This window comes from Tachyglossus aculeatus, chromosome 11 (assembly GCF_015852505.1).
Source record: "Tachyglossus aculeatus isolate mTacAcu1 chromosome 11, mTacAcu1.pri, whole genome shotgun sequence".
Classification (NCBI taxonomy): Eukaryota; Metazoa; Chordata; class Mammalia; order Monotremata; family Tachyglossidae; genus Tachyglossus; species Tachyglossus aculeatus.
This window is the reverse complement of record NC_052076.1, coordinates 37747963-37773237: the sequence shown is the minus strand read 5'-3', so window position 1 is coordinate 37773237 and position 25275 is coordinate 37747963. Positions and strand designations below refer to the sequence as shown.

General features: G+C 46.3%; 1 protein-coding gene across 2 annotated transcripts in view; it reads right to left on the bottom strand.

The window, feature by feature from the left end:
• ANKS3 (ankyrin repeat and sterile alpha motif domain containing 3) overlaps positions 1-25201 on the bottom strand; it is a 45487-nt gene extending 20286 nt beyond the window's left edge. The window contains exons 1-6 of one of the 2 annotated variants that reach the window (XM_038754692.1): positions 25139-25201; positions 12888-13063; positions 10133-10331; positions 9852-9973; positions 8709-8790; positions 2507-2642 (exon numbers count right to left, since the gene is read on the bottom strand). In XM_038754692.1, coding sequence (XP_038610620.1) covers positions 2507-2642; positions 8709-8790; positions 9852-9973; positions 10133-10331; positions 12888-13057 — 709 coding nt within the window. In that variant the 5' untranslated portion in view covers positions 13058-13063; positions 25139-25201. Of the gene's footprint in view, positions 1-2506; positions 2643-8708; positions 8791-9851; positions 9974-10132; positions 10332-10839; positions 10963-12887; positions 13064-25138 lie in introns of those variants that run through there. The other variant, XM_038754693.1, reaches the window with a different exon arrangement.
• Positions 25202-25275: the final 74 nt, after the last annotated feature.

Genomic DNA, 25275 nt, shown 5'->3' with positions numbered 1-25275 from the left:
CATTCTCAATCCCAAACTTCTGCCGCTGGAGGACAAAGATACGGTAAGCTTTCCCTAAAGTGAGTGTTTTTTTGAAAATGTGTGGTCCCTGGGGGTTTGAAGTGAACTTTTAAGGGACTGTAGGATCTGAATCCCACACATTCACCCACTCGTGGGCCCTGCCCAACCTTTAATAATAATAATAGTACTTGTTAAGCGCTACGTACCAAGCACTGGGGTAGATCATTATCATCATCAATCGTATTTATTGAGCGCCTACTGTGTGCAGAGCACTGTACTAAGCGCTTGGGAAGTACAAGTTACTCGGGTTGGACACAGTCCCTGTCCCACATGGAGCTCACACTCTTATTCCCCATTTCACAGATGAGGTAACTGAAGCCCAGAGAAGTGCTTTGCCCAAGGTCACACAGCTGATAAGTGGCGGAACTGGGATGAGAACCCAGGTCCTTCTGACTCCCAATCCCACGCTCTACCCACTAGGCCATGTCTTCCCAGCCTTTCCTCTCCAGCTCAAACCTTCCTACCCTGAGCTCTGCCCTCTTGAATGGCACATGCTACTCTCTTCCAGCCCACCCCTCCTCTCACTCCAACCCGGAGCCGCTCACAGTCGGCATCCTGACCACATCCTGCCAACTGCCCCCGGTCCCAACCTCGGACAGCCTCTGAGGGCTTTGAGTGGGAGAGGGCTGGAGGGAGGACGTGGCTGGAGGAGTTCTCAGGGAGGGGTGGCGGGCGGAAAGACTTTGAGGATCTATCGCTTTGACGCAACTCAACCCGTCACCATTAAGTGAAGGCTGCAGCAGAAATCATCACCTGGACAAGGGCGACCCAAGTGAGGGCGAATCTGGGGTGGGGGTGGTGCAGGGATTTAAATTTCACAGTAAATGGTGAGGATTTCCCCCGAGAGGCCGGTTTCTTCGCGAGGCGGCCGGTCTGCAGGGAGAATCCCTAAGAAAGTGCTTTAGATGAAGAAACAAGCTACAGACAACGGCCACACCGCCACCCCCCACCCCACTGCCCCTTGCCCCATCGTCTGAGATCACAGGTGCCCCAAGACAGAGAAGGGCAGATCACAACTCCCCATGTGATGATTTACTTCCCCCTTTTCCCTCAAATCCAGCACGGCCTTCTATCCTCCCATCCCGAGTGTCCCTTGCTCTAGTTAATTAAGATCCGATGGCCCTTTGTGGAAAGTTGCTGCTTCTTCCCAGGCTCCTGTTGGCAGATTTTCCTCCTCATGTCAGGGTTCCTGGACCTCCTCACCTGTCTTGCGGAATGGAGGAAAGGGCCTCTGCCACCTGTGATTTCTGTTGCAAATTGCCCCTCCTTCCAGAATCAGCTTTTCTCATCCAGCCCTTATGCCACCATGAGCCTTCTAGATTCTGTTCCTCGGTGGATTGCTTTGCCCTCCAGAGCGCCAAATAGTTCTGAGTTTAGACACACCGAGTTACCCTTCTTGCCTTTCCTATTTAGATACAAGCATTTTCTCTGCAGTGCAGCAAGAGGCTAGGAAGTTAAGTGTATTAATCCTATCACCAACTGTCGACTTTAGGCAGAGACAACAGAGCCCTCCACTGCTTCCTTTAGAAAAAAAATCCATGGGGTTAATCAAACGGGCCCTTTCCAGGCCACTGGGAAATTCAGATTCTTCAATAGATAATGTGTAACAGATTCAGCTATGGTAGACTAGCAGGAAATCCCACAAGGTACAGAACCCCCAAGACAGGTCTCTTTTGTCAGCTGCAACACATAAGTAAGAGGTATCATGGAAGACTCAATACAGCATCATCAGCTTTCTATATAATAATAATAGTAATTTGTTAAGCTATATGCCAAGCACTGTTCTAAGCATTGGGATAGATGCAAGGTAATCAAGTTGTCCCGCGTAGGGCTCAGTCTTAATCCCCATTTTACAGATGAGGTAACTGAGGCACAGAGAAGTTAAGTGGCTTGCCAAGGTCACACAGCAGACGGGTGGCAGAGCCGGGATTAGAATTCACGTCCTCTGAATCTCTTTCCACAACGCCACGCTGCTTCCCGCGCACCCTCAGGACAGCAACTGGGTCTCCTGGCTTTATTTCTGCCCCGGGCGCTTGGCCCACAGAAGGTGCTCAGACTGGGTCGACGATGAAAAATACTAGCAAAGGTAACTTTAACCGGTCACTGGACTGCTTTAAAATAAAAACCTAGAAACCCTACTGCCAGAAACGAGACCCAGAAGACTTTGTGCCCAACTTCCCATCGTGCTCCTCTGCCCATTCCCCTTCTCCCGAACCTTCGCTTCCGTTTTCCGCTTGTCGGCGGTGACGGCAGTAGTAGGGCTGCTTGGAGCCCTCTGGGGCGCGAGGGGTTCCGGGGGTGAGTCCACCGGCTCCGTAGCGCAAGGTTTGCTGCTGGCTTTCAAGTTCCGATTCCCGGCGGGGAGGCCGTCTGTTTCCCTGGGGTTGCTCAGAGGGCGTTTGGGACTCACCCCCCTTCCAGGCTTGACACAAGTTACCCGAGTTACCTGAGCCCCTAAAGAGGACCCTGGGTAGAGAAGCGGCGTGACCGTCTAGCAGCCCCACTATCTTCATGTGTCCGTATTTCATGGCCAGTGCTCGGGCTGTGGCTCCGGTGTAGTCCCCTATGTCCACTTTCACTCCCTAGTGAAGAGGCAGGAAGAGGTGGTAAGTGTCTAGAACCAATATGGTGGGCCTGGCCACGAGTCCGTCCACCCTCTCGGTTCTCAGCAGGGGCGATTTGAGAATGGCGGGATGGAGGAGAAAAGAAGGGTCAGGGAGAAGGAGAATAGCACATGCCTCCTAATAGGAAACTACCTCAAACTGGCTTTAGGGACAATGCCGACATCTAATAAGCTTAATAATCGGGGTTTCTGTTGAACGCTCATTAGGTGCCAGGCCCGGTAGTGAGCGCTGGGGTAGATACAAGATAATCAGGTCAGACCCGGTCCCTGTCCCACATTTGGCTCACGGTCTAAAAAGGAGGGAGACCAGGTACCGAATCTCCATTTTACAGCAAAGGAAACTGAGGCACAGAGGAGTTAACTGACTTGTCTGTAGTCACACACGGGAAATCGGCGGAGCTGAGATTAGCACTTTGGGCCTCTGACTCCCAGGACCATGAACAACTGATGCAGGAGGACAAGACCTTACTCTGAAACCACCAAGGCAGGTACCGCATATGCCTCGGTCTCACAAGCCCGCAACCTTGGTGTCATCCTCGACTCTGCCCTCTCGTTCACCCCTCACATCCAATCCGTCACCAAAAACTGCCGGTCTCACCTCCGCAACATCGCCAAGATCCGCCCTTTCCTCTCCATCCAAACCGCTACCCTGCTGGTTCAATCTCTCATCCTATCCCGACTGGATTACTGGATCAGCCTCCTCTCTGATCTCCCATCCTCCTGTCTCGCCCCACTTCAATCTATACTTCACGCTGCTGCCCGGATCATCTTTGTGCAGAAACACTCTGGGCATGTTACTCCCCTCCTCAAAGATCTCCAGTGGCTACCAGTCAACCTACGCATCGGGCAAAAACTCCTCACTCTCGGCTTCAAAGCTGTCCATCCCCTCGCCCCCTCCTACCTCACCTCCCTTCTTTCCTTCTCCAGCCCAGCCTGCACCCTCCGCTCCTCTGCCGCTAATCTCCTCACCGTGCCTCGTTCTCGCCACCGTGCCTCGTTCTCGCCACCCTACCTCCTTCCCCTCCCCACAGCACCTGTATATATGTTTGTACAGATTTATTGCTCTATTTTACTTGTACATATTTACTATTCTCTTTATTTTATTTTGTTAATACATTTTGTTTTGTTGTCTGTCTCCCCCTTCTAGACTGTGAGCCCGTTGTTGGGTAGGGACCGTCTCTATCTGTTGCCAACCTGTACTTCCCAACCGCTTAGTACAGTGCTCTGCACACAGTAAGCGCTCAATAAATACGACTGAATGAATGTATATGGGCTCTCTTTCTCTCTTCCCACTGCACACCTCTCAACTGGTTCATCCATGTTGCGGATTACCCATGACCTCTTCCTTCCTCTCCCCCTCGTCCCCCTCTCCATCCCCCCATCTTACCTCCTTCCCTTCCCCACAGCATCTGTATATATGTATATATGTTTGTACTTATTTATTACTCATTTATTTATTTATTTATTTTACCTGTACATATCTATTCTATTTATTTTATTTTGTTAGTATGTTTGGTTTTGTTCTCTGTCTCCCCCTTTTAGACTGTAAGCCCACTGTTGGGAAGGGACTGTCTCTATATGTTGCCAACTTGTACTTCCCGAGCGCTTAGTACAGTGCTCTGCACACAGTAAGCGCTCAATAAATACGATTGATTGATTGATTCCCACTGCCCAAAAACGCTGAGCCTTCTGCCCTTGGCTACGAGTGTCAGGGCACTGAGCAGGGTTTGGCCCGGGTTGAGCTTGGGATGTCCAGCCCGCTCCATGCCACGGCTCTCGCCATGAAAGCAACAAGTTCTCAGGGTGGGACACACACACCCCCCCCCCAAGCATGGCAAGCCACATGGCACAGTGGACAGAGCATGGGCCTGGAAGCAGAAGGTCACGGGTTCTAATCCCAGCTTCGCCACTTGTCTGCTGTGTGACTTTGGGCAAGACACTTCACTGCTCTGTGCTTCAGTTCCCTCATCCATAAAATGGAGATTCAGACTGTGAGCCCCATATGGGACAGAGACTGTGTCCAACCTGATTTGCTTGTATCCACCCCGGCGCGTAGTACAGTGCCTGGCACATAGTGCTTACCAAATACCGCAATTATAGACTGTGAGCCCGCTGTCTATGTTGCCAACTTGTACTCCCCAAGTGCTTAGTACGGTGCTCTGCACACAGCAAGCGCTCAATAAATACGATTGAATGAATTATAACTACGATTATTATTATTAGCCGAAACAGCAGTGCGTCTGAGCTGAGGAACCACAAATCTTGGTGGCAAAAGAGCTACCCAATGTTTTGGGTTCTCATGATCACCTGGGCTGGAGGTTAGGCGGCCTGATTTGGAGTTAGACTCAGTTCTCATATAAATCATCATCATCATCATCATCATCAATCGTATTTATTGAGCGCTTACTATGTGCAGAGCACTGTACTAAGCGCTTGGGAAGTACAAATTGGCAACATCTAGAGACAGTCCCTACCCAACAGTGGGCTCCCAGTCTAAAAGGGGGAGACAGAGAACAAAACCAAACATACTAACAAAATAAAATAAATAGGATAGATATGTACAAGTAAAATAAATAAATAAATAAATAAATAGAGTAATAAATATGTACAACCATATATACATATATACAGGTGCTGTGGGGAAGGGAAGGAGGTAAGACGGGGGGGATGGAGAGGGGGATGAGGGGTTACGGTTATGTTCCTGAAGAACCCAGCACCAAGGACAACCTGTTACAGAACTAAGCCTCAACCAGCATCACAGGTATGTACACCACTTAATTCTGACCTCACATTCTACACACACTGTTGGAAAAGTGTTCCCTACCAGCATTCTAGCTAAAATGCGTAGTAAAAACAGCTGTCATGGAAAAACTGGGTGCCTACTATATAAACCCAGAGAGTCAGTTTCCCCACAGCACTGGGGAGAAGCAGCGTGGCTCAGTAGAAAGAGCAAGGGCTTTGGAGTCAGAGGTCATGGGTTCAAATCCCGGCTCCACCAATTGTCAGCTGCGTGACTTTGGGCGAGTCACTTCACTTCTCTGTGCCCCAGTTACCTCATCTGTAAAATGGGGATTAAGACAGTGAGCCCACCATGGGACAAGCTGATCACCTTGTAACCTCCCCAGCGCTTAGAACAGTGCTTTGCACATAGTAAACGCTTAAGAAATACCATCGTTATTATTATTATTCTTTTAGGACCTCACTTTAAAGAAATTTTGCAATGTAGCACTCAGGCTGCATCCAAAGCCACCGATATGCACACAAACCGTTTCTTCCGACCCTGCATCACAGTCTGTTCGCACAAATGCGTGGTGTTGGAAGAGCATTCCCTAATTCTATCATGACGTAGGGAACACATACGGTGTGGCAGAATTGACAGAACACACAAGAATATATGATTTAAATGCACAGTATGTATGTGGTTTTTTTCCCTTGTATAGGTAATTGTTTTCATTTCAACTGAAAGTATATGGTTTCAGTCCACTCTTGAAAGAATGCAATAAAGACTTTAACCTTCCATGACCCAACTAGTCTCTCCTCTTTAAGATTTCCTGGGCCAATCTTCTGCGGGAGGACTATCGACTCCAACTCAAGCCTCCCTCTAGACTGTAAGCTCGTTGTGGGTTGTGTGTGTGTTCACTGTTATATCGTCCTCTCCCAAGTGCTTAGTGCAGTGCTCTGCAAAGAGTAAGCACTCAATAAATATGATTGAATGAATGACTGCTCGCTGTGGGCAGGGAATGTGTCCGTTTATTGTTGCATTGTACTCTCCCAAGCTCTTAGCGTGGTGCTCCGTGCACAGTGCGTGCTCAATAAAAACAACTGAAAGATTGAGTGAATGAATCCAATTGAGGCAGGCGCTTGCAGGCTCCAGCGGTTTTCTTCACTGAAAGCTGAGATGGGAAAGACACTTCAGTAGGTGGGGTTTTACTGAGAACCTTCAAACCAGGGTACTGGGCTTTAGGGAGGGAGATCCTGGTTAAAGAATCAGGGGATTCTTGTGGTGCTGCTCCCCTTCCCGTTCAATGCTTTCCACTGGGTTAATGTTTCACTTGGATTACTTGTTGGAAAAACAGCTCCAAGTTTCCAGTACATTCCTGGGGGACTCCTCGAGGGAACTTCCTCCTCAGTCACCCCTCCAGCAGCTAGTCAATCAACCAATCAATCGTATTTATTGAGCACTTACTATGTGCAGAGCACTGTACTAAGCGCTTGGGAAGTACAAATTGGCAACATACAGAGACAGTCCCTACCCAACAGTGGGCTCACAGTCTAAAAGGGGGAGACAGAGAACAAAACCAAACATACTAACAAAGTAAAATAGAATAGATATGTACAAGTAAAATAAATAAATAGAGTAATAAATATGTACAAACATATATATATATATACAGCTAGTCGTGTGCAGGGCATAGCACAGCCCCTTTAAAATAGCTAATTGCAATCCGCCTAACATTGGATCTCATCTGACCCCTAGTCTCCCACTCCCGCTCTCCTGGCCAGGGACAGCGGACAGTCCTTACCTTCCTATACCGCACAAGGAGAAGGCTGTTCCACCCTCAAGGAATTTCCAAGCTTTAAAGGACCAGCCCTGGGGCAAAAATATCAGTCAACTGGTCAATCGATAGTATTTACTGAGTGCTTACGCCATGCAGAGCACTTTACTAAGCTCTTGGGAGAGTATAATGCTGGAGAATCGGTACATCTGTTCCCTGCCCACAAGGAACTCACATAGAACGACTGCTAAGCTTACAGGAATCTCTCCTAGCTGAGCCTCAAACTGCAAACCTTCCGCCTCAAAAGATCACTTCTGATTACATTTTCAGTAATCGAGATCAGAGGGTTCTGCTAGGAGTAAATATATAATCTTAACCACCAGCTGTCCAAGAATGATTGACTTCTTAAGCCCAGAAACGTAAGGAAACTTGGGATGAATCCAGAGTTTCACATCAACGGTTGTTTGGCTACTGCGAAGGAGCTGTGTGGAGGCAATCCGCCTACACAGAGCAACAATGTGGATGAATAAAGCTCATTAGGAAAGGGCAGGGAGAGGCCCACTTTAGGAGGTCAGATGGATTTAGAAGCAGCATGGCCCAGCGGAAAGAACACAGGCCTGGGAATCAGACGGACCCGGGTTCTAATCCTGACTCCGCTACTTGTCTGTGGCCTTGGGCAAGGCACTTCACTCCTCTGGACCTCAGTTGCCTCATCCGTAAAATGGCAATTAAGACTAGGCCCCAGGTGAGACGTAGACGGTATCCAACCTGATCAGCCTGTACCTGCCCCAGAGGTATCTACAGATATATATATACCAGAATGACTTTATGACAGAAGATGGGACGCTCTGAAGACGGTGTGTCCATGGAGTCGCTATGGGTCAGAAACGACTCGACGGCATTTGAAGAACGCAGAGCTTAGTACAGTTTGCCTGCTCAGGTTTAGGAGACGCACATGGCCAGGTTACAGGTTTGTGTGTGCATTTGTGATACACATAAGGTTCTCTATGAGGTGTATTCATTTCTTTACTGGGAAATTTGGGAGACAGCAGGCAAAGTTCTTGCTTAAGGATCTGGGTTGAGCTCCTAAGTAAAGCTGTTTCTCTACTGGGGTGGGGAGACAGTCTGTAGCTGGCCAGGCCTTGATTGGGTGAGAGGCCCGAAAGGGAGCAACACATTTTGCTTATTCATTCATTCAATCGTATTTATTAAGCGCTTACTGTGTGCAGAGCACTGTACTAAGCGCTTGGGAAGTACAAGTTGGCAACATATAGAGACGGTCCCTACCCAACAGCGGGCTCATATTCTTGGAATGCTTTAATGTAAATCAGCTCAGACGTTTCAAATGACTTTCATATGCCAGTCATGCCCAAAATTATTTAAAAGTAAAAAATCAAGCCGTGGATGCCAAGTTTTTTACCCAGTTAGGGGGGTGGCAGGGAGAAGGACTGTCAATTTGAGTTAACTTGAGGAGTCAGGATGCCCCAACCCCGAAATAAAGCCATAAACTAATGAGTTGGGTCACTTACGTGATTCAGAAGATACTGCACAATTATCTCATGGCCAGAAGCAGCTGCTTCCATCAGAGGAGTAAAACCATATGTAGGTTCCCTGCAAAAGAAGACAGCCAGTGTGTGCTAGGTGCAATCAAGGAGGGGCATTTTAAGGGATGCAAAGAAAGACTGCATGAGCTAGTCTCCGAAGACAGAAACCAAATTACAAGAGTTCTCTAAGATGAAAACCTGCCCCTTATATGGCAACAGTCTTTTTAGGGACCCCCTAAAAAGACTTCAAAGGGCATTAGGTGCTAAAATTACTTAAGGAGGGCAGGAATTCCCAAGATAAAGGAAATAAAATATACGAAGCAGCATGGCCTAGTAAATACAGCACAGGCCTGGGAATCATAAGGACCTGGGTTCTAATCCCAGGTCTACCACTTGTCTACTGTGTGACCTTGGGAAAGTCACTTCACTTCTCCGGGCCACAGTTACCTTGTGTGTAAAATGGGGATTAAGAACGTGAGCCCCTTGTGGGACGGGGACTGCTTCCAACCCGATTTGCTTATATCCACCCCGGTGCTTAGTACAGTGCCCGGCACACAGTAAGTGCTTAACAAATACCATTATTATTATTATTACCATCAGTTCTTCTTATAATATTATAATTATTATCGATAATAATGATAGTAATATTTGGATTCTGAGGCTCCAGGATAAGCACACCACCCAAATAGTCATTTTCCCAAGTTCTGTTGGGAATTTTCCGGAACCATCTTAAGAGAGTCACAGAAAGCAGCCATGTAGAAACTGAAAACTCCTTGGGGGCAGGGATAATGTCTACTACCTCTAACATACTCTCACAAGCGCTTAGCAGAGGGATCTACACAGAGTATGCTCACAATAAAGATGACTGATTAAATGCTGACATCTTGGGGTAGCTGTAGACATCTTAGAAGTAACAATGTATTTGTCTTGATTTCCTTTCTGCTTGGCTGGGCCAATAATTATAATGGTATCTGTTAAGCTCTTCCTATGTGCCAAGTACTGTACTAAGCGCTGGGGCAGACATAAGACAATCAGGATGGACACAGCCCCTGTCCCCGGAGAGGATCACAGCATTATGTTTTCCATTAAAAATCAGAGCATAAAACTCTCTCTGCTGGCCTTTCCTACCTTAAGTTGGCATTTGCGCCATTGTCCAAGAGGAACTTTACCATCTGCTGGTGGCCAGCGCTTGCACAGTGGAAAAGAGCAGTCCAACCATGAATGTCTTTCATTTCTAGCTCGGCTCCTTGCTTCAAGAGAACAGAGAAGACAGTTTAATGCTGGGTCTCTCCTGAATCGGCTGCCGGTCGACGATCCTTTGCGCTGCGGTTCCGAGAGAACGCGGGCACCTCGCCATGGCAATGGGCTACTGCTGTCCTGGTGGCTGAGAGCAGGGGTTTGTCGCTCACCTGAAGGAGAAAGTAGGCGATACTCTCATTTCCGCAACTGGAGGCCAGCATCAGGGGGGTCTGCCCCTCAGGCGTCGGGACGTTCACGTTCACCCCTGCCTCCAACAACAGGTGTACGATAGTGTCGTGGCCAATATAGGAGGCGTACATCAATGGAGTCCAACCACCACAGTTCTTCTTATCCAGATCCAGCTCTCGCCTGCACAGATCCAAGGCGGAGGAGAGATGCCCGGTCAGACTCCTTAAGAATAAGGCCACTCTGCCTGCAAACAGCTCCTTGCCCACTTGTTCAAAGCAATCTTCCTCCCTTCTTCCTCCCTTCAAGGCCCTACTGAGAGCTCACCTCCTCCAGGAGGCCTTCCCACACTGAGCCCCTTCCTTCCTCTCCCCCTCGTCCCCCTCTCCGTCCCCCCGTCTTACCTCCTTCCCTTCCCCACAGCACCTGTATATATGCATATATGTTTGTACATATTTATTACTCTATTTTATTTTGTTAGTATGTTTGGTTTTGTCTCCCCCTTTTAGACTGTGAGCCCACCGTTGGGTAGGGACTGTCTCTATATGTTGCCAATTTGTACTTCCCAAGCGCTTAGTACAGTGTTCTGCACACAGTAAGCGCTCAATAAATACGATTGATGATGATGATCCCACTGGGGGAGGGGTATCAAGGATCAAGCACACAGAAGAGAAATAGAAAAGCCACATACGGGGGTGTTTCCTGGAAGGAGGCAAACTGGAACACTGAAAAACTCGCTTCCACGCCTGAAGCAGTGATTCATAAACCTTTGCCGCCGAGGTCCTCTATGGCTTCAAAGTTGTTCATAAACCTCCTTTTAAGATTTTAATTAAAATTTCTCTGATTAAGTCTTGTAGTGCTATGACCTGGATTTACCTTTTTTTTGTTCTTCTCTGCCACAAAACTGCAAGCCTGTTCTTTTTTTCTTTAGGATAGATATTCCACTCTTCTTTTAGACTGTGAGCCCACTGTTGGGTAGGGACTGTCTCTATATGTTACCAACTTGTACTTCCCAAGCGCTTAGTACAGTGCTCTGCACACAGTAAGCGCTCAATAAATACGATTGATTGATTGATTCTTCTTCTTACTTTGCCTCCACCTAGCCTCTCTCAGAAGCCCCATTTCTAGTCCTAATGATGCTCAAAAAGTCCTCCAGGGCCACCCCAGACCACATGCAAGGAAATACTACTTTAGAACACTATCGCTCCTTTCTTTTTTGGTGTTGAGGGAAACACCAATGTTTGATACATTGGCTTTACAATACTCACCCTCCAAGTTTAGAAAGCTCAAAAGCCAAGGAAGTTTCAGAGACAAAAAAAGAGCATGAGACCTCATAACTGGGTAAAGAGTCAAAAATTATTCTGAATATTTAAAATGTCACAAAAAGATTGCTTTTATTGTGTTTCATGAGTTTCACAAATGTTGGCAATTTCTCCAATTGTTCCAAAAGCCTAGCTGATATTCTTAGATTCTCCCATAAAAAAGCCACTCCTCTTAAATAACCATGTTCAAATCATTACATCAAATACACTATTTGAAGTGAGATAAGGGGCAAAAGGCAGGCACTTTATTTTGTCTTTTATTTTGGACAGTCCACAGAATTTTCATGGCCAAATCGCGGACAGTACGGTGGTATCTCAGGGCAAAAGACACTTCTGAATGGATACAGAAAAGCAGAAGTACGTCAGGACAGCTGGGAAGAATCAGAGAGTCAGACTGAGGCTTCAGGCCATTGACTCAACCTAAGGCAGAGACCTGTGACCACCTCAATCGACTGCCCACAATAATTTATGGAACCAACTGGTCCCGATGGCAACTAAACCACGAATAGATAAGGACAGGGCCCTAATCCTGCGACTAGGCCAACAGAAGAATGGAGTGTGGAGACACTCAATGTTCAACTTAGCTTCACTGGCAAAAACGGACCTTCGTTTGATCAAACGAATGTACATGTGTACATGTACATGTACATGTGTGGATGTACTAATAAGCATATTAATAATTGTGGTATCTGTTAAACGCTTCCCCACAGCACCTGTATATATGTATATGTGTTTGTACATATTTATTACTCTATTTATTTTACTTGTACGTATCTATTCTATTTATTTTATTTTGTTAGTATGTTTGGTTTTGTTCTCTGTCTCCCCCTTTTAGACTGTGAGCCCACTGTTGGGTAGGGACTGTCTCTATATGTTGCCAACTTGTACTTCCCAAGCGCTTAGTACAGTGCTCTGCACACAGTAAGCGCTCAATAAATACAATTGATTGATTGATTAATTGATCAAAAAGGGGACAGGTGCTTTAACTTATGGTGGAGACCACCTGACTGGCTGACATCTTTTAGAGTGGAGGGTGAGGCATCCTTTCTTGGGCAGGACTAACCAGTGATGAACAAATACATCAAATCAGGGTCCTTTGCTACTTATCTGGGTATAAACAGCAATGACTCTTGCCTTGGTTAAGTGGCTAGCGAGAAAGGTGGAAAAAGTCCACCAGCAAGAGAGCGTGTAAACTCATTAAGGCTGGGAATGTGTCTGATAATTTTACTGTATGCTCACTCATTCATTCAATCACATTTATTGAGCATTTACTGTGTGCAAAGTACTGTAGTAAGAGCTTGGGAGAGTTCAATATAACAACAGACACATCCCTGCCCACAACGAGCTCTGCACATAGTAAGTGCTTAGTAAATACCATTGATTGACTAAAGAATAAACTCTTCCCCGGTTCACTTACCGCTGAATGCAATCTTTCACCACCTCGTACTGGCCAATTGAAGAAGCCGTGTGAAGGTCCAGGGGAACATCTAATTCCTCTCGGCAGACTAAGGAACCAGCCCCGTGCCACATGGATAAACTGCAGTTCAGCAGCTCCGATTCACTCGCTTCATCACTAAGTTCTGACATCGCTTCCTGTCAGGGTGAGGGGACAAAGAAAGTTAGCTCTGAGCGGAATGAAGTACACACACAAAAAAAATGCACAACAGCCTGTTTCGGGGCTTGTTAGGGAGATAGAGCAATTAAGGGCAGATGAATTGGGAACTGTTTCTCATTGTCAATCAGACGCAGGCTGCATCACTTATAGCAGTAAGTCCACTGGATTCAGGGAATATATTAGGTGCAAATTGAGAGAGTCAGGAAGCATTAACTCTGCTTTTGTGAATCATGCAAAATGGTTACATTCAAGGAGGTACATTCAATGGCTACATTCACTGAGTCCTCAAAAAGGGAGGGCCAGACAAGGCGGGTTTGGAGGAACAACAGAAAGATAGCAGAGGGACTTCAATTGCTGACAACATCATCATCATCATCATCAATTGTATTTATTGAGCGCTTACTGTGTGCAGAGCACTGTACTAAGCGCTTGGGAAGTACAAGTTGGTACTTGTACTGACTTGTACTGGCTTATGCTGACATAAGGCATTTGAGGGTTATGATGCCCCTCCCAATATCTCTGGGGATTCTAGTCTCTGCCTCCTTTTTACAACCTCTCATGAGGCCTCTGGGGATCGAGAGGTTTTGAGGGAAGTGCTAGAAAAGAGAGCAGCGGCAACATTAAAGCAAAATTAGCAGTCCAGTTGTCTTTCATCACTGCGGCTTTGAGGGATCGCCTGATCTCTACTGGCACTTTATTCGCTTCATTCACCTACTCTAAGAGCTTTCAAAAGCCACAGCAGCTACAGTGTGTATTGGCAGGGGAGGAGGGAGAAAAGGGAATTATGGAGAGTGGGCGGCCTTCTGACACCCACACATCCTTTCACACGTTGGGCAAAGGCCAAATACTGCAAATTGGGAACTCAGCGTGGCTCAGTGGGAAAAGCACGGGCTTGGGAGTTAGAGATTATGGGTTCTAATCAATCAAGCAATCAATCGCATTTATTGAGTGCTTACTGTGTGCAGAGCACTGTACTAAGCGCTTGGGAAGTACAAGTTGGCAACATAGAGAGACAGTCCCTACCCAACAGTGGGCTCTGCCACTTGTCAGCTGTGTGACTCTGGGCAAGTCACTTCACTGGCCCTCAATTCCTTCATCTGCAAAATGGGGATTAAGACTGTGAGCCCCACGTGGGACAATGTGATTACCTTGTATCCCCCTCCAGCGCTTAGAACAGTGCTTTGCACATAGTAAGCGCTTAACAAATATCATTATTATTATTATTATTTAATTTATCACCTCTTTTAAAACAAGCCAATTGAGAAGTCAGGTAAGACATTCATTCCACAGTTTGAATTGCTGGTTTTCTCAGGGAAAAAAAAAACAAAACAATCTAGATGGAGAGAATTACAGGAGAAGAGGAAAGCCCTTGAGAGAAGACAGTAAGAATAGTAAGCGCTTAAACAAATATCATTGTTATTATTATTATTTAATTTATCACCTCTTTTAAAACAAGCCAATTGAGAAGTCAGGCAAGACATTCATTCCACAGCTTGAATTGCTGGTTTTCTCAGGGAAAAAAAACAAAACAATCTAGATGGAGAGAATTACAGGAGAAGAGGAAAGTCCTTGGGAGAAGACAGTAAGAAAAACTCACTTTTATTTCATTCTCTCACTTTTCCTCCCTATTCTCCAACTTTGGGAGGATACAGTGCCGACCCTGCCTTTCATAAAAACGTACGGCTGAGAAGAAAATCAGATGGTTCAGATCTCTGACATATGGCTTTCTCCTTTGTTCTTAAATTTCTCTGAGAGGCACCATGCAAGTATCTTACATTCCTATTAAACAGTACACATAGTCGTCCTTCGTAATCGAAGAAGACACTGCTGAGAATGAAATGTAGCTGAGAGGCTGTGTGGCTGAAGGCCAAAGACAGGACCCACATCCCCGGCCACAAAAGGGCTGTCCCTTGCTCTGTTGTCATGTTCGATGCTTGCAGCACCTGGTGTTGCTTTCTCTTTTGAGTCCTTGTCCCTTTTTCCTTACTTTGTTTGAGAAGAGCCACTCCTTTCCAGATAACTTAAGCATTAACTCTTATGGATACTCCCTTTCCCCATACCTGTAAATTACTTTAGCGTCTCTCACCCCTTCTAGTTTGTAAAGTCCCTGAGGGCAATTAGTTCCCTAACTCTATTGCACTTTCCCAGCACATAATAATAATAATAATAATAATAACATGTATTAAGTGCTTACTATGTGCCAGGCACTGTTCTAAGTGCTGGGGTAGATACCGGAAAATTGGGTTGGACACAGTCCCTGTCCCACATAGGGCTCGTCTTAATCCCATTTTACAGAGGAGAGAATTGAGGCCTGGAGAAATGATTTGCCCAAGATCACACAGCAGACAAGTGGTAGAGTCAGGATTAGAACCCACGATCTACTGACTCCCGGGCTCATGTTCCATTAGGCCACGCTTCTTCTCGGTAATTAGTACTGAGTGTACTAAGTACACTGCTGGTCATGGGTTCGAATCCCGGCTCCGCCACTTACCGGCTGTGTGACTTTGGGCAAGTCACTTAACTTCTCTGTGCCTCAGTTACCTCATCTGTAAAATGGGGATTAAGATTGTGAGCCCCCCATGGGACAACCTGATCACCTTGTATCCCCCCCAGCGCTTAGAACAGTGCTTTGCACATAGTAAGCGCTTAATAAATGCCATTATTATTATTATTATTCGACTGATAAAATCCAGAATCTCACACACTTCCTGAGTGTCTAATAATCTTTTCCTGTTTAAAGTTAGACCAATTATCTTTTGTCCTTTGCTCAGCATTCACATCCATAAAGATCTTTTATCGTTGAATACTTAAACTCTGAGAACTGCCTGATTTTCTTCGACTCCCCACTAGTTATTAACAGTAATAATTGCGATATTTGCTAAGTGCTTACCATGTGCCAGGAACTAGGCTACACGCTGGGGTGGTTACAAGCAATTTAGCAACCACTTAGGACAGTGCGTTGCCTATTCAATCGTATTTATTTTCCTCAGGCATATGGACACTCAATAAATGCTAATAATAATTTTGGTAATGGTTAAGCACTTACTACGTGCCAGGCACTGTACTAAGCGCTGGGGTGGACACAAGCAGATCGGGTTGGTCACAGCCCCCGTCCCACGTGGGGCTCAGTGTCATTACCCATTTTGCAGACGAGGTAACAGAGGCACAGAGAAGTGAAGTGACCTGCCCAAGGTAACACAGCAGACAAGTGGCGGGGCCAGGATTAGCCTCTGCTCTTACAGGATGGATTTCTTGATGGTATTTGTTTAGTACAGTGCTCTGCACATAGTAAGCGCTCAATAAATACGATTGATTGATTGATTGTGTTACAGGATTACTAGGTGCCAGGCATTGTACCAAGTGCTGGGATAATAATAATAATAATGATGGCATTTATTCATTCATTCTTTAATTCATTCAATTGTATTTATTGAGCGCTTACTGTGTGCAGAGCACTGTACTAAGCGCTTGGGAAGTACACGTCGGCAACATATAAAGACGGTTCCTACCCCACACTGGGCTCACAGTCTAGAAGGGGGGGAGACAGGCAATAGAACAAAACATGTAGACAGGTGTCAAAATCATCAGAACAAATAGAATTATAGCTACATCATCATCATCAGTCGTATTTATTGAGCGCTTACTATGTGCAGAGCACTGTACTAAGCGCTTGGGAAGTACACGTCGGCAACATATAAAGACGGTTCCTACCCCACATTGGGCTCACAGTCTAGAAGGGGGGAGACAGGCAATAGAACAAAACATGTAGACAGGTGTCAAAATCATCAGAACAAATAGAATTATAGCTATATCATCATCATCAGTCGTATTTATTGAGCGCTTACTATGTGCAGAGCACTGTACTAAGCGCTTGGGAAGTACACGTTGGCAACATATAAAGACGGTTCCTACCCCACATTGGGCTCACAGTCTAGAAGGGGGAGACAGGCAATAGAAAAAACCATGTAGACAGCTGTCAAAATCATCAGAACAAATAGAATTACAGCTATATGCACATCATTAACAAAATAAATAGAATAGTAAATATGTACAAGTAAAATAGAGTAGTATCTCTGTACAAATATATACAAGTAATGATGGCATTTATTAAGCGCTTAATATGTGCAAAGCACTGTTCTAAGCGCTGGGGAGGTTACAATAATAATAATAATAATGATGGCGTTTATTAAGCACTTACTATGTGCAAAGCACTGTTCTAAGCGCTGGGAAGGTTACAATAATAATAATAATAATAATGGCATTTATTAAGCGCTTACTATGTGCAAAGCACTGTTCTAAGCGCTGGGGAGGTTACAATAATAATAATAATGGCGTTTATTAAGCACTTACTATGTGCAAAGCACTAAGCGCTGGGGAGGTTACAATAATAATAATAATAATGATGGCATTTATTAAGCGCTTACTATGTGCAAAGCACTGTTCTAAGCGCTGGGGAGGTTACAAGGTGATCAGGTTGTCCCATGTGCGGCTCACAGTCTTAATCCCCATTTTAACAGATGAGGGAACTGAGGCCCAGAGAAGTTAAGTGACTTGCCCAAAGGCACACAGCTAAGTGGCGGAGCCAGGATCTGAACCCATGACCTGACTCCCAAGCCCGTGCTCTCTCCACCGCGCCACGCTCAAGTTAATCAGGTTGAGCACAGCTCCTGTCCCTCGAGGGCTGACAAACTTGATCCTCATTTTACAGATGAGGTAACTGGGGCATAGACGAGTGAAGCTTGTCTTCTCCCCACTTCAGTCTATAGTTCACTCTGCTGCCTGGATTATCTTTGTGCAGAAACGGTCTGGGCATGTTACTCCCCTCCTCAAAAATCTCCAGTGGCTACCAATCAACCTACGCATCAGGCAGAAACTCCTCACCCTGGGCTTCAAGGCTGTCCATCCATCCCCTCGCCCCCTCCTACCTCCCCTCCCTTCTCTCCTTCTCCGGCCCAGCCCGCACCCTCCGCTCCTCCGCCGCTGATCTCCTCACCGTACCTCGTTCTCGCCCGTCCCGCCATCGACCCCCGGCCCACATCCTCCCCCGGGCCTGGAATGCCCCCAATAATAATAATAATGATGGCATTTATTAAGCGCTTACTACGTGCAAAGCACTGTTCTAAGCGCTAGGGAGGTTACAAGGTGATCAGGTTGTCCCAGGGGGGCTCACAGTCTTAATCCCCTTTTTACAGATGAGGGAACTGAGGCACCGAGAAGTGAAGTGACTTGCCCAAAGTCACACAGCTGGCGATTGGCGGAGCCGGGATTTGAACCCATGACCTCTGACTCCAAAGCCCGGGCTCTTTCCACTGAGCCACGCTGCTTCTCGATAATCAATCCCTCTGCCCATCCGCCAAGCTAGCTCTCTTCCTCCCTTCAAGGCCCTACTGAGGGCTCACCTCCTCCGGGAGGCCTTCCCAAACTGAACCCCTTTTTTCCTCTCCTCCTCCCCATCCCCTCCGCTGTACCTCCTTCCCCTCCCCACAGCACTTGTATATACATTTGTACAGATTTTTTACTCTATTTATTTTACTTGCACTTGTATATATATTTGTACAGATTTTTTACTCTATTTATTTTACTTGTACATATTTGCTATTCTGTTTTGTTAATGATGTGCACAGAGCTTTAATTCTATTTGTTCTGATGATTTTGACACCTGTCTCCATGTTTTGTTTTGTCGTCTGTCTCCCCCTTCTAGACCGTGAGCCCGCTGTTGGGTAGGGACCGTCTCTAGATGTTGCCGACTTGTACTTCCCAAGCGCTTAGTACAGTGTTCTGCACACCGTAAGCGCTCAATAAATACGACTGAATGAATGAATGAAGCGAGTTGCCCAAAATCGCACAGCAGAAAAGCGGCGGAGCCAGGATTAGAACCCAGACATTCATTCACTCATTCAATTGCATTTATTGAGCAGCGTGGCTCAGTGGAAAGAGCACGGGCTTTGGAGTCAGAGGTCATGGGTTCGAATCCCGACTCCACCACATGTCTGCTGTGTGATCTTGGGCGAGTCACTTCACTTCTCTGGGCCTCAGTTACCTCATCTGTAAAATGGGGATTAAGACTGTGAGCCCCACGTGGGACAACCTGATCACCCTGTGCATCATCATCATCATCATCAATCGTATTTATTGAGCACTTTACTATGTGCAGAGCACTGTACTAAGCGCTTGGGAAGTACAAGTTGGCAACATATAGAGACAGTCCCTACCCAACAGTGGGCTCACAGTCTAAAAGGGGGAGGCAGAGAACAAAACCAAACATACTAACAAAATAAAATAAATAGAATAGATATGTACAAATAAAATAAATAAATAAATAGAGTAATAAATATGTACAAACATATATACAAATACACAAACATACATACATATACATATATACTTACTATGTGCACATAGTAAGTGCTTAATAAATGCCATCGTTATCCAGCGCTTAGAACAGTGCTTTGCACATAGTAAGCGCTTAACAAATGCCAATTATCATTATTATTATTATTACTAAACCCTCCCAGGCCCGGGCTCTTTCCCGGCAGCAAATCAAATGCCAGCGTCTCTACTAAGAGCAGAGAGTCGTGGACAAACCCCTGTGTTTGCGGGCTGATGTCCACTCGAGTGCTTAGCACAAAGCGCTTGACCCAAAGCCCTCGGGAAATACCGCTGATTGATGAGTTGTCTGTCTCCCCCTTCTAATAATAATAATGATGATGATGGTATTTGTTAAGCGCTTACTATGTGCAAAGCACTGCTCCAAGTGCTGGGGTAGATAAAAGGTGATCCGGTTGTCCCACGTGGGGCTCACAGTCTTCATCCCCATTTTACAGATGGGTAACTGAGGCCCAGAGAAGTGAAGTGACTTGCCCAAAGTCACCCAGCTGACAAGTGGTGGAGTTGGGATGAGAGCCCGTGACCTCTGACTCCCAAGCCCGGGCTCTTTCCACTGAGCCACGCTGCTTTTCGCCTGTGAGCCCGTTGTTGGGTACGGACCGTCTCTATCTGTTGCCGACTTCATCATCATCATCATCAATCGTATTTATTGAGCGCTTACTATGTGCAGAGCACTTTACTAAGCGCTTGGGAAGTACAAATTGGCAACATACAGAGACAGTCCCTACCCAACAGTGGGCTCACAGTCTAAAAGGGGGAGACAGAGAACAAGACCAAACATACTAACAAAATAAAATAAATAGAATAGATATGTACAAGTAAAATAAATAAATAAATAAATAGAGTAATAAATATGTACAAGCATATATACATATGTACAGGTGCTGTGGGGAAGGGAAGGAGGTAAGATGGGGGGGATGGAGAGGGGGACGAGGAGAGGAAGTCCGATTTGGACTTCCGCAGCGTTGCTCAGTGGAAAGAGCCCGGGCTTTGGAGTCAGAGGTCATGGGTTCAAATCCTGACTCCGCCAATTGTCAGCTGTGTGATTTTGGGCAAGTCACTTCACTTCTCTGGGCCTCAGCAACCTCATCTGTAAAATGGGGATTAAGGCTGTGAGCCCCCCGTGGGACAACCTGATCACCTTGTAACCTCCCCAGCGCTTAGAACGGTGCTTTGCACATAGTAAGCGCTTAATAAATACCATTATTATTATTCCCAAGCGCTTAGTACAGTGCTCTGCACACAGGAAGCGCTCAATAAATACGACTAAATGAATGAATGGGCAGTCCCTTAGTCTCTTTAGAGAGGGACCAAAGGGACTCCCAAGGCTCAAACTTGCTACACATTGCCCAAGGTCGGGGCAGGGACACTCGTGCCGCCCAGCATTCATTCATTCATTCAATCGTATTTATTGAGCGCTTACTGTGTGCACAGCACTGTACTAAGCGCTTGGGAAGTACAAGTTGGCAACATATAGAGACGGTCCCTACCCAACAGTGGGCTCACAGTCTAGAAGGGCGAGACAGACAACAAAACATATTAACCACATAAAATAAACAGAATAGTAAATATGTACAAATAAAATAGAGTAATAAATCTGTACAAACATATCTAAGCACTTGGGAAGTCCAAGTTGGCAACATCTAGAGACGGTTCCTACCCAACAGTGGGCTCACAGTCTAGAAGGGGGAGACAGAGAACAAAACCAAACATACTAACAAAATAAAATAAATAGAATAGATATGTACAAGTAAAATAAATAGAGTAATAAATATGTACAAACATATATACATATATATACAGGTGCTGTGGGGAGGGGAAGGAGGTAAGGCGGGGGAGGAGGGGGAGAGGAAGGAGGGGGCTCAGTCTGGGAAAGCCTCCTAGAGGAGGTGAGCTCTCAGTATTCATTCATTCATTCAATCATATTTATTGAGCGCTTACTGTGTGCATTCATTCATTCATTTGTATTTATTGAGCGCTTACTGTGTGCAGAGCACTGGACTAAAGGCTTGGGAAGTACAAGTTGGCAACATATAGAGACAGTCCCTACCCAACAGTGGGCTCACAGTCTAGAAGGGGGAATAATAATAATGGCATTTATTAAGCGCTTACTACGTGCAAAGCACTGTTCTAAGCGCTGTGGAGGTTACAAGGTGATCAGGTGATCAGCCCACATGAGGCTCACAGTCTTAATCCCCATTTTACAGATGAGGACACTGAGGCCCAGAGAAGTGAAGTGACTTGCCCAAAGTCACACAGCTGACAATTGGCGGAGCCGGGATTTGAACTCATGACCTCTGACTTCAAAGCCCGGGCTCTTTCCACTAAGCCACGCTGCTTCTCCCTGTAGGGAGAAGACTGTGGGGCTTAGGACTATATTTATTCTATTTATTTTATTTTGTTAATATGTTTTATTTTAGTCGTCTGTCTCCCCCCTCTAGACTGTGAGCCTGCTGTTGGGAAGGGACCGTCTATGTTGCCAACTTGGACTTCCCAAGCGCTTAGTCCAGTGCTCTGCACACAATAAGCTCTCAATAAAGACGACTGAATGAATGAATGAATGACTAATAGGGCTTCTAGACTGTGAGCCCGCTGTTGGGTAGGGACCATCTCTATATTCATTCATTCATCCAATCGTATTTAATGAGCGCTTACTGTGTGCAGAGCACTGGACTAAGCGCTTGGGTAGTCCAAGTTAGCAACATATAGAGACGGTCCCTACCCAACAGTGCGCTCTCTCTGTTGCCAACTTGGACTTCCCAAGCGCTTAGTCCAGCGCTCCGCACACAGTAAGCGCTCAATAAATACGACTGAATGAATGACTGCCTCTAGATGTTGCCAACTTGTGACTTCCCAAGCGCTTAGTCCAGTGCTCCGCACACAGTAAGCGCTCAATAAATATAACTGAATGAATGACCACCTCTAGATGTTGCCAACTTGGGACTTCCCAAGCGCTTAGTCCAGTGCTCTGCACACAGTAAGCGCTCAATAAATACGATTGAATGAATGAATGACCGCCTCTAGATGTTGCCAACTTGAACTTCCCAAGCGCTTAGTCCAGTGCTCTGCACACAGTAAGCGCTCAATAAAGACGACTGAATGAATGAATGACCGCCTCTAGATGTTGCCAACTTGGACTTCCCAAGCACTTAGTCCAGTGCTCTGCACACAGTAAGCGCTCAATAAATACGATTGAATGAACGAACGACCGCCTCTAGATGTTGCCAACTTGGACTTCCCACGCACTTAGTCCAGTGCTCCGCACACAGTAAGTGCTCAATAAAGACGATTGAATGAATGAATGAATGGGTAGGGACCGTCTCTACATTCATTCATTCATCCAATCGTATTTAATGAGCGCTTACTGTGTGCGGGGCACTGGACTAAGCACTTGGGAAGTCCAAGTTAGCAACATATACAGACGGTCCCTACCCAACAGTGCGCTCTGTATATTGACAACTTGGACTTCCCAAGCGCTTAGTCCAGCGCTCCGCACACAGTAAGCGCTCAATAAATACGAATGAATGAATGACTGCCTCTAGATGTTGCCAACTTGGGACTTCCCAAGTGCTTAGTCCAGTGCTCCGCACAAAGTAAGGGCTCAATAAATACAACTGAATGAATGACCGCCTCTAGATGTTGCCAACTTGGGACTTCCCAAGCGCTTAGTCCAGTGCTCCGCACACAGTAAGCGCTCAATAAATACGATTGAATGAATGACCACCTCTAGATGTTGCCAACTTGGGACTTCCCAAGCGCTTAGTCCAGTGCTCTGCACACAGTAAGCGCTCAATAAAGACGATTGAATGAACGAATGACCGCCTTTAGATGTTGCCAACTTGAACTTCCCAAGCGCTTAGTCCAGTGCTCTGCACACAGTAAGCGCTCAATAAAGACGACTGAATGAATGAATGACCGCCTCTAGATGTTGCCAACTTGGACTTCCCAAGCACTTAGTCCAGTGCTCTGCACACAGTAAGCGCTCAATAAATACGATTGAATGAACGAACGACCGCCTCTAGATGTTGCCAACTTGGACTTCCCACGCACTTAGTCCAGTGCTCCGCACACAGTAAGCGCTCAATAAAGACGATTGAATGAATGAATGAATGGGTAGGGACCGTCTCTACATTCATTCATTCATCCAATCGTATTTAATGAGCGCTTACTGTGTGCGGGGCACTGGACTAAGCACTTGGGAAGTCCAAGTTAGCAACATATACAGACGGTCCCTACCCAACAGTGCGCTCTGTATATTGACAACTTGGACTTCCCAAGCGCTTAGTCCAGCGCTCCGCACACAGTAAGCGCTCAATAAATACGACTGAATGAATGACTGCCTCTAGATGTTGCCAACTTGGGACTTCCCAAGTGCTTAGTCCAGTGCTCCGCACACAGTAAGGGCTCAATAAATACAACTGAATGAATGACCGCCTCTAGATGTTGCCAACTTGGGACTTCCCAAGCGCTTAGTCCAGTGCTCCGCACACAGTAAGCGCTCAATAAATACGATTGAATGAATGACCACCTCTAGATGTTGCCAACTTGGACTTCCCAAGCGCTTAGTCCAGTGCTCCGCACACAGTAAGCGCTCAATAAATACGATTGAATGAATGACCACCTCTAGATGTTGCCAACTTGGACTTCCCAAGCGCTTAGTCCAGTGCTCTGCACACAGTAAGCGCTCAATAAAGACGATTGAATGAACGAATGACCGCCTTTAGATGTTGCCAACTTGGACTTCCCAAGCGCTTAGTCCAGTGCTCTGCACGCAGTAAGCGCTCAATAAAGATGACTGAATATATGAATGACCGCCTCTAGATGTTGCCAACTTGTACTTCCCAAGCGCTTAGTCCAGTGCTCTGCACACAGTAAGCGCTCAATAAAGACGACTGACTGAATGAATGAATAACCGCCTCTAGATGTTGCCAACTTGGACTTCCCAAGCGCTTAGTCCAGTGCTCTGCACACTGTAAGCGCTCAATAAATACGACAATGAATTTATGAACAGCCGCCTCTAGATGTTGCCAACTTGGACTTCCCAAGCGCTTAGTCCAGTGCTCCGCACACAGTGAGCGCTCAATAAAGACGACTGAATGAATGAATAAATGCCCGCCTCTAGATGTTGCCAACTTGGACTTCCCAAGCGCTTAGTCCAGTGCTCCGCACACAGTAAACGCTCAATAAATACGATTGAATGAATGAATGACCGCCTCTAGATGTTGCCAACTTGGACTTCCCAAGCGCTTAGTCCAGTGCTCTGCCCACAGTAATCGCTCAATAAAGACGATTGAATGAATGAATGAATGACCGTCTCCAGATGTTGCCAACTTGGATTTCCCAAGCACTAAGTCCAGTGCTCTGCACACAGTAAAAGCTCAATAAATACGACTGAATGAATGAATAACCGCTTCTAGATGTTGCCAACTTGGACTTCCCGAGCGCTTAGTCACCCATTCATCCGTACCTATCTACTCTACTTATTTTATTGTGTTAGTCTGTTTGGTTTTGTTCTCTGTCTCCCCCTTCTACACTGTAAGCCCGCTGTTGGGTAGGGACCGTCTCTAGATGTTGCCAACTTGTCCTTCCCAAGCGCTTAGTCCAGTGCTCTGCACACAGTAAGCGCTCAATAAATACGATTGATTGATTGATTGAAAAAGACTCACCGACTGCCGCCACTGCTGCCCACCCCCGGCCGCGCCACCCACTAGGCCGCCCGACCGGACGTGACAGGCGGGGCGCAAAGGCTGCCGGGACTTCGGCTCTGTGAGCAGCACTCTCACCCCCCTCCCCCTGATGGACA